The sequence below is a fragment of the Pygocentrus nattereri genome, chromosome 7 (genome assembly GCF_015220715.1).
Source record: "Pygocentrus nattereri isolate fPygNat1 chromosome 7, fPygNat1.pri, whole genome shotgun sequence".
Lineage (NCBI taxonomy): Eukaryota > Metazoa > Chordata > Actinopteri > Characiformes > Serrasalmidae > Pygocentrus > Pygocentrus nattereri.
The window spans coordinates 28,792,054-28,802,131 of NC_051217.1; the positions used below are offsets into that span (position 1 = coordinate 28,792,054).

General features: G+C 40.5%; 1 protein-coding gene across 1 annotated transcript; it reads right to left on the bottom strand.

The window, feature by feature from the left end:
- Window positions 1-887: 887 nt before the first annotated feature.
- Window positions 888-8,878, bottom strand: znf592 (zinc finger protein 592). The gene is made up of 9 exons (XM_017711130.2): window positions 7,746-8,878; window positions 5,073-7,321; window positions 4,241-4,419; window positions 3,952-4,125; window positions 3,702-3,846; window positions 3,331-3,600; window positions 3,112-3,224; window positions 2,678-2,819; window positions 888-2,511 (listed from the first exon to the last, which is right to left on the bottom strand). Exons 2-9 carry the CDS (start codon window positions 7,299-7,301, stop codon window positions 1,981-1,983), a joined length of 3,783 nt encoding a protein of 1,260 aa, XP_017566619.1. The 5' UTR covers window positions 7,302-7,321; window positions 7,746-8,878; the 3' UTR covers window positions 888-1,980.
- Between the last annotated feature and the right edge of the window lie 1,200 nt (window positions 8,879-10,078).

Genomic DNA, 10,078 nt, shown 5'->3' on the forward strand with positions numbered 1-10,078 from the left:
GGCGCGCTAGGGAAATTCCAACGAACAGGGTTTCTGTATAACGAAATCCTCAAGATGTAACCAAAGTCCTTCGGAGTGGTTTGATGGCAAATGTTGCATTATAGATCAACCTGAAAAGTGAAGATTCTGTTATGAACCACACCTCAGAGAAGGATGTCACATGAAATGATTACACATACATGGATCTCTGGGAGATTGTTCTATGATTTTTTTTGAGATTTTGACTTTAAACAAAGACACTTATGGCAGAACGTTGTAGGCAACATAGTGCCCAAAGTTTTTTTTCTACAGGTTTGTCACAGTTTTACATGATCAACGTTACACGTAGGTTTTCTGGCTATTTTGGACAGCAGATATGATCAGTGTATTTGCAGTGTTGACAGCGAGACCCCTAATTCCCATCACATCACTGCAAAGAAAATCCCAATGAATAAATTATTTTATAATGCAACATTTTAATTCCTGCAGAAAAAAAAAAGTGGAACTGCCCTCTACATGGTTCTGTTTTGACCACCAATTTTCTACATCACTTATTCACTGTATAGGTAAATCTACCTTATTTTTCTTTGCTTCCTTCCTAATAACATGCCAGCTCAGTTTAACTTGTTCTGCTGCATTTTCTAGTTTCGTTTATTTTACTATTCATTCTCTCACCTAAAGTTGTGTACTAAGATACTAATATGTGAAATAAATAGGGCTGATTAGAACTGACCTGTTGATAGAAAATAGTACAATTCTTTAGTACAATGACTCACAAACTTGGCAGTGCACATTTTTGCCCTATTCCTGCGTTGGGAGTTGGGCTCGAGCAACGATGTAAGGCACATGGGAGGCTTGAAGTCCAGTTTGAGAACCGTGGTTTTAATCAACAGGCAGCAAACAGGGCATCTGGGATGTAGCGTTTTAATCAGACACAATCAGAAATAAAATAAATGACAAACTATAATCTGAAAATACATTTATGAAGGCCCAAAACGACATTTAACATATGCTGAACATACTGTTTCACAAGAGTTGATGTCATAGATCTGAGTAAATATTAAAGTTATTACCAAGTCCTGTTACTCCATATATGCATTTACAAAAGTGCTAAATTTGATTGTAAGAATGGCTCATTAAATATAAATGCTAGTGAAACTAGTAAATGGAATGAATATGAAAATATATCTTCTCTGAGTGCAGATACCTGGGTTTACGTGAATACCTTTCTGAAGCACACCATGTTCTCCAACAACAATACTGATTTCCAGTAGCAACACTGTTAAAAATCCATAGTCCCTCAGTGAAAGGCTCACTGCAACCTGAAAAAAAAAATCCCAGACTTATCACCAAATATGTCCATTGTTCAGAAGCAGCATTGGTTATAGCTACCATAAGCAGCGCCTAGGATTCCTTCTATGGCTGTTTAAAGGTACTCATTTCCTTTGTGATTTGCCCTGATGACATATTTGGTGACCCTGTAAATGGTCAAAGTGCTGCATGACTGTCCAGCATATCTTTGAAAACAACATTAAGTTCATACACAACATTCCATTTGGACAAGCCAGCGGAGTAATGTACCAAAGATACATTTGATATGAAGACAGGCTGTACCAAATACACATATGTTTTGTTCCATAGAAAAATGAAATTACACTGCCATCATGATTTGAAGATAAATGGAAATAAATTATGATTATTCACATACATAAATGAGACAAAGACATAAAGAAGCATAGGGGAAAAAAAAGAGACAAGATTAATTGCATGAATGGTGTTACGTTATTCCATGAATACGATGATGCAGTGGCATTTTTAACTACTTGCTCTAAACACTTTTTTAGCTTGAGTAAGACTTGAGATAAATATGTATTTCACTGTAAGGCAACGTGTTTTGATATTACATTTGTCTGCTGCATATACTGTACTCTTGGAGAGCTTGTCCAGCCGTTATTCGCTCTGAAAACGTGCGATGTATAGCAGCTCGACTGAACAGATTCATTACTCTTCTTCTTCCACGGAACTTCCATTTGTTCCTGAAGTCTGAACTTTGCCACTAGAATGACAATCACTTTCCAAGGACTCAAGTGCCCGAGTCTGGCTGCCTGTTTCAGTCTGAAGTTCAGATGTACACATGACAGTCTTTCCAGGTGAAAGAAGTCTATGTTGACTTTTTTTACTCTGTTGTTTCATTGATGGCTCCCCCACCCCCTGCATCTCGGTGCCTTCAAAATGTGACACGTCCTCTTTGTTATCCTCCTGCCCCTCAGACTCCTTCACCTTGTGCACAATGTAGAGATGCCTGCTAAGTGCCAGCTGCGACGTAAAACACAGGCCACAGTGCTGACACTGGGGTGTATCGGCATCCGACTTGTGTTGAGGTATGTGTACTTGAAACTGCACTGGATCCTCAGTGGTGAGGCCACATTTGGCGCAGCGGAAAAGTGGCTTCAGTCGTTTGGCAGGAGTAGAGTGTGATGTCCCACCATCTCCTACATCCTTGCTGTCCTTCAGTGCAGCTCTCTTAGGCCCCTAGGAGTAACACAGGACAACCACTCTAAAAACACGTCAGGACACTTGTCAGTATACACACCACCTCACTGTATAAAAAAATCTGGGATGTGGGTCTCCAAGTACTGAAACGAAACAAGCAATTGGAGCTTATATTCCAATGAAAATACGTGACATTTGCGCTTACCAGCCTCATGTGCTTACTAGCCTCTTGAGAGGCTAACTTGGCCATGAGACTGAAGTCTGGATTCTTGATTCCATGCATCAAGCTGAGGTGGTTCTTTAACATGGAGAGCTGAGTGCAAGTCATCCTCTCATTTGCACAATACCTTTAAAAGAGATACATGATTTAAAAAAATACAGCTGGCTAGCCATATGCCAGCTAAGACAAAAGCATATTGTTAAAGGGGAATTCCAATTATTTTTCAAAAACAAAAAAAACATGGTTAAATATGTAAAATGCTCTGTTCTAGAGAAACTGAGTCAGAATTGTCCGCAGTGGCGATGATAAGAACCATATGTCTGAAGTGTTCAATGCCTCTAAAAGCTACAGCACATAAGAAAAAGATCCAATATCCTCTCTAATAGATTCACTGTTCTATAGGATGATATTCATCTTACCAGCAAGTATAAACTTTCTTCTTCCTGTCATGGTCATTACGAATGTGTCGTCTCAGACTTGTGGAGGAATTGAAGGACCTTTCACACAACCGGCAAGGATTTCTCTTCACTGACTACAAGAATGAATAAACAAACAAATAAATAAAAGTAATAATAATAATGCTTCTGAAAGTCTAGGTACTAATGCAAATTATCTTAAACAACAAAAACAGTCCTCACCTTGCCATGGCTGGTCTTCATATGACTGACATAAGTCTCTCTGTCTGGCACCCACAGAAGACACTCTCCACAGGTCCAGCCAGTGTTTTTCACATTATTGGACTTTCGTGAAGTTGAGTAGTCCCTAACTTCCTTGACAGCCCCATTACTGGGTTTGGTTAGCTTTGTCTGGTGATTTGATGACACAGAATTCAGATTATGTGAAGCTGGTTCTGCTTCTAGCTTTGGACATATTTCTGTTTCACCTCTGAAGACATCTCCATGAATCCCCTGCAGAAAGCCAAATAAGTGTTTTGGTTATAGTGACATTCAGTGCCATTACACTGACAAAACAGTGCAAACCTTTACACTTCATCAGTTAAACTACAAACCTTGATGTGTTGCACCAAGGCTAATTTTTGCATGAAGAACGATGTGCAATCAGGACACCTGAATATACATGTACGCTGATGGAGATGTTGATATAATAGCTGTTTCTTCTTAAAAACAGTTTCACAGGAGCACTTGTGGATCAACCTGCAAAAGCACAGGAGATATAACATTTTAATTCTTCTGTATGGCCATTAAGAAATCAATAATGCTGATGGGTTCTGAAAGGCAGAAACTGATAGACCCACTTACTGATATGAAGGTTCACTGCCAATATGCTTACTCTTCACATGTATGAGGCAGCCATCAGATGTTTTGAAAGCAACGGGACAGATGGTGCACTTATAGAAGACCTCACAATGTTTCTCCTCAATATGACTCTTCAGGAGAGGAAGTGACATGAAAAGTGTCTCACAATGCAGGCACCTAAAAAAGAATAATTTGAACAAAAACAAACAAAAAAGTACCAAAGTTTAATTAAAAATGCATCAACCTTGTAGCTATGAATAAATGAACGCTACTTACAGTTCAGGTTACTTACGAGTAGGCAACTTTCCGTGCATAGTGTAGACAGTTCTCTTTCACATGCTTCTGGAAGTCCACAGAACGACTGAGAGCCCCACATTCAGGGCAGCAGAATGGGGATTTGTGGGCATGGATCCGCTGGTGGGCTCTGTAGCTGCACTTGTTTGGGAGCAGCATTGTACAAACCTTGCACATCTGTTTTGAACAAAAACCATCAAATACAAAAATAAATACCTCTTTCTTACAACATTAATTAGGAATAAATGTTTACAGCTGCCATGGACCATCTTAGTGGTTTTCAATCTTGGTCCTGGAATAGCACTATTCTGCATAGTTCAGAATTTTCCTGCTTCCAACATATATAATGCAAATAATAGCCTAATAAACAACCCCTCTATTAGCTGAACTAGTTAGGTTATGCTGCTTTCAAATGTAAGTTGGGCCAGTGTTTTCTGAATCAGAAACCTGCAGGTTCATGTGGTTCATAATGCCCAATCTTTGTCCTGGAGAATACAGAATTCAAATGCTCCTGTTGGATCAGATTATGGTTGGAGCTAAACTCTGTGGGGTGGTAGGACCAGGTTTCAGCACCCATTATGTGGTTTATGTGGGAGGTAAATAAAACATGGAGGTGAAATGGTTGTAGTTTACTAGCCAGATGGCACATATCAGTTTTGGTCAGTTTTTGAGCAGAATGCAGGCAAAATAATTAGTGGGTTAATTATAAACACACACGCACATTATTTAACATGTAGGACTGTGGTACTCCAGGACCAGGACAGAAAACCACCGATTTTAGTGAAATCTAAATCATATCAGAATGTTCAAATCAAAACTCTTCTACTTACCAAACCCTCAGATTCTGTGGATGACCTCTGAAAGTGACCTGCAAGTGCCACATAATCTGATATCTGCTTATTGCATTCCAGGCATTTGAGTCCATATCGGACATCTTTATCTGGATAGAGAGGCATTGCAGCTTGATTGTTAGTTGAGTGCACAGTACTTCTCCCTTGAGTAATCTGTGATGACTTGTCAGGTTTGGAGGGCATCAACATCTGATCGACAGCAATAGGCTTCATGAACAGCTGTGAGCATTGCATCATCATGCCTTTATTCTTATGATCTCGAGCATGTGCTAGGAGCGCACACCTGTTGAAGAACACAAGGGTTTTTGAACAGTGTACACAGGTCACTTCAATGTGAACACTCCTCCTACTATAATGAAAAGCAAGGCTCTTCTCAAGTCCAAACGAATCGCCACACTCCAGGCAGCAGTAGCCATGAGCTGGGAGCTTGATGTTGCTGTCAGGTGGTGGACTTAAGTTGGGCACATAAGTTGGCACAGGGTTAGAGTAATTCAACAGTCTGTTTAAAGTTCCAGCAGCAGTATTGGGAATAATGGCGTGTGTGTTTGTTAACGTTTTCTGAACTTGGTGAACTAAAGGTACACTGCTGCATACTGTGGGAGAGGACAGCTGGGAATGGTCCTGCCTGTGGGTGGAGGACCTTGCTGTAACTGAAGCAGCAACACTGTGGGGGACCAGATTTAGGTTAGCTAAATGTAATGCTTTGGGAAGGTAATTTGGATTGGTAGAGTAACCTGCTTGAGATGGAGATAACTTCCTCTGCTTATTTGCTTTTAGAGTCCTTTTCAATCCACAGTTACTGTTTGGCGACTGGGATTTCTTTGAGCTTTTAACCGCTTCAATACTTGCTGATGCGTGACCCAAGAGAGCTATGTTTGAGGACTCCTGCTTTCCATTCTCAAAAATATCTTCACTGATGATTTCATGGGAATGACATACAGCCACTGTTTTAGAGAAGGTATCTTCAACTGATGACTGAGATGGAGATGATCCAAAAGGTGACTGGAGGTCTTCGGTTTCAGAATCTGGAAATATGCTAGTAACAGTCCGTTTAATTTGCCCAGAGGATGTTTTGATTGTCTTTATTCTGACTCTTGGTATGGCTGGAGGTGAGCCACCAACCAAAGCAGGAGATGCTTTTCCACTGCTGTCACTACATACACTCATAGGGCTATCCGGTTGTTTAATTAACCGTTTTACTACTTCAAGAGGGCTTCTTGGACTCCTGGGTGATATGGCCACTTTGGGACTAACCTTCATTGTCTCTTTACGAATCACTGGCAAGTCCCTTGGACTTGTTTGCTCACTTAGATCTTTTTTCGCATTCAAAGCCACCAATGCATCAAGACAAGAAGACAGTTTGGAGGGCTGAGTTTTGACAAACATGCGAGGAGAGGAAGGGTTGGTTTCCGGAGTTGGGTATGCACTTGTTCCAGCATCATCAGTACAAGCATCCATTGTCACTGGATCATATCTCTTTTCTACTTGATCTTCTTTACACTCTGAACTCCCACCTATATCAAATATTGCATCACCACTGGGACAATTCACTGTTTTAGAACCGGGATCTGTTTTATGGCACTTGTCCATCATGCTGTATGCTTTTGATTTTCCATCATTGTCGGATATAGAGGATTCTGCAGATGCAAACAATGAGTCATTTGGGAAATATGAATCTCCATGATGTGGATGATTATTAATAGTATTGCTTTGAATTTCTTCTGACTCTGGGCTGGACACAGGACTAAAGTCCTGCACTGACTTTGAAAGAGGCAGAACTTTTTCTGTCTTGTAGGCCAAAGGAATTTTTTCCAAGAAACTAGTCGAACAGTCCCTGTTCAGAAGTGATGTATCCAATAAGGTATAATTGCTGTGACCCACAAGATGTGTTTCAAGGCAGCTAGAAGAACTCCTGAACCCATTTTGCAACAGATGTCCCAACTGTGAGCTATCTTTCTCCATAAGGGGTTCATAGGAGTCCTGGCGATTAGTGTTTTTCACTATAACACTAACGGCTGGAGCATCCGAAGTAGTCGCTGGGTGAGGCACTGACACTGTAGCATCCATGCACAGATCTGAGTGCTTAAGGTGGCCCTCTGCCTCATCCTGACTCTCCTGGATGGCCTCTTTGGCATCCAAACTAGTAGCATCAGGGATGTCAAAGGCAGCCAAGAGATCATCAAAATCAGGGGTCTTCATGTCACCCATGACTGAAATCTTTCAAAAACCTGCCAAAACAGAAATATTTATGTGAAACAACATCCAATAAATGATATCCTGGTTCTTAAGTACCACTGTTTTTCTTACTTTAACACACGTGATTCAGCTCATCAGCTAACGTCAGAAAAAAGAAATCACTAAAACAGGGGTGGCAACCTGCCTATGTCCAAAACAGCTTTGTGATTTCTCTGCTCTTAACACATCAACTACCCTGGCAATTACCTGGTGAGTTTAATCTGGTGTGTTTGAATAGGGTTATCACCAAACTGTGCCTAACACTGGCCCTCCAAGAGTACAGTTCGCCACCCTTGCAATAAACTATGTAGGGGAGAGGTACTACCACATCAGGATTGCTAAACATCGGTTTACAAAATGTTTATCTTGGCTTATGTTATATATCATTATAACCATTGCACTAATTGGTCTACTTACCATTTGAATATTGTTTATTCATCGCTCTCTGTCCGAAAGGTTTAGCGTTTCCATCAGATTTTCCTCGTCCACCTTCTTCACCTACCGACTCTTTTAGGTAGATCCATATTAGCAAGCAGTTTTAACGGCGTGCCAACATGTACAGTATCTTTAGCATTTTATGAAGACGGAATGAGCCACAAAGCTAACTGTAGTTCCTAGGTTGCCAGCAAGTGTATTGCTTGATGTCATGCCAGTTAACTAGCAATTACTTGGAAATGACATCAATTAGCTAGCAGGCTATTTGCATAGCTGCCACACAAACTATCGTTAGCTTGCTAACGAGCTAGAATGCTAGCGAGTTACTTCGCTGACTAACCTAGCTACGTTAGTCAGACACAAAACATATCCCAGTAACCGAAACACAGACTCTTTCCTCAGCACATGTGGTTTGTGTTGTATATGTGACTTTATCTGGCATTAGCTAACTAGCAGAGCGACACTTGGTCAAGTATGTTGCTTCAGACTAGGGCTAAGCTAAGCTAACGAGCTAGCTACGTTGACAGCAGTAGCGTTATATATCGATGCACATTTCGCGTATCCAAGCGGCCTTCACAGCGTTTAAAATCAAGCCATACGACACATCACGAATCTCAGCCTGCCCACTGCTTTGTCTAGCTCTACGACGTGCATTATGCAACAAAAAGCTTGAAAAGTTGGCGAGCAAGCGTCGCTGCTGTGGTTTGTCAATAGCTAGCTAGGTTAGTTTAGCTGACTAGCTAACTTACGCGCTAACTGTTTTTTAAAAAGCCAGCCTGGGTCAGGGTTGCTGTTCAACAGTAAGAGAGTGTTGCCTGAAAGAGCATTTAAAAGCCACGTGTATTACAGGTCCAACACTGCTTGTCAGTCTGTGTTGTCGCATATTTGAAGTAAGAAATGCCTGTTGTTTACATTCGCCTATCGCCGTTACTAGTTTTCGCCACTGTCCAGCTCTTCCTGCCCAGCAGACAAGTAAGCGAACTGCGCGTACCAGCAGGACCCCGAAGCAGAAACATAGCAAAACGTTGCAGTTCTTCACAGAATTAGAAAGATCTTCGAACCAGACTCATTAGATAAACAGTTTTGTTGTAAACTTAAATACATGTGTACGGACCACTCCTTATCAGAATGGGTGAAAATGGTCAATTATATTCAAGCGTCCCAACTTTTGCTCCGCGAGATGTTGGCCATGTTTCTGCCTGACTAAAAGTTCAGATCAGGTTGATGAATTATCATGCCGTTGTTCTTGGTGAAGGGGTATTTCAGTTAACAGGACGGGCTTAAATGACCAGAATGAACTAATCAGTTAATGGAGAGGCGAATAATAAGCAAATAAATGCACTTAAATTTCTGAGGTGTTCCACAAAGCTGAATTTATTGAGTGAAAAGTGGAGATCGTTCAGCAAGAACGTCAATTCGCCAGGGTGTCATTTAGTTAAAAATAAAACAGCATTTAATTTTATTTATGTTATGTAATTCTGTAGTACAGAATTAAATCAATCAGCCTGCTCGGTTTAACAGGATTTACTGTAGTTGTTGTTTTCTTGTTATCGTACGTCGGTGCTTTCCATCACGAAAGCATGCGCCACCGTATTTCACTGGCGATTGCTATGCATTGCTGCTGAAGTCCTTAACATAGCTAGCACAGTTTCAATTAAACACGCACTGTTTTTATCAGATGAATATCTAAGGCTTTGTTTATAAGTAGAATTAATTATTGGTGTCGAGTTTTCGGTAAGGTGTCGTTTACGCCTGGCATTTTAAGTGCATCCAGTTCAACCATCCTAGTAGTTCCCTGTAAAGTGGCGTAGACGGTGTAGCGGTTATAGTTCTATAAAATGTGTGTTTCTAGCATCAACTAAGGGTTTGCGTTCTAACTAATTTTGATATTTGAACATCTGTAACAAAAAGAAGACATTTGGGGAAGGAAAAAATCAATAATATAAAAAATATTTTGAAATTAACTTGGGGCTGTATGGTTATTTGTTAAAGAAGTCACTCTAAAGTAGTTGTCTCTCTGAGTGGGATGGTATAAAACACTGACCGACCACTTTATTAAATAGACCTCCTTGTATCTCCACTCTTTGTCCATTTTATCAGATCCACTTAACATGTGCTCTTAGTAGTTCCGTAGTTACAGAATGTTATCAATGTTATCCGTTTCTCTGCGAGAATGTGCAAAACTTGGGCACTCTTTGTCAAATTGCAAAAAAAAAAATGCAGTAAAACAAGTACACATCCTCCACAGAGAACACTCTTCTGCATATTTTAATGCACAATTACTATTAAGGTCTTTGCAAAAATTATGGTACATT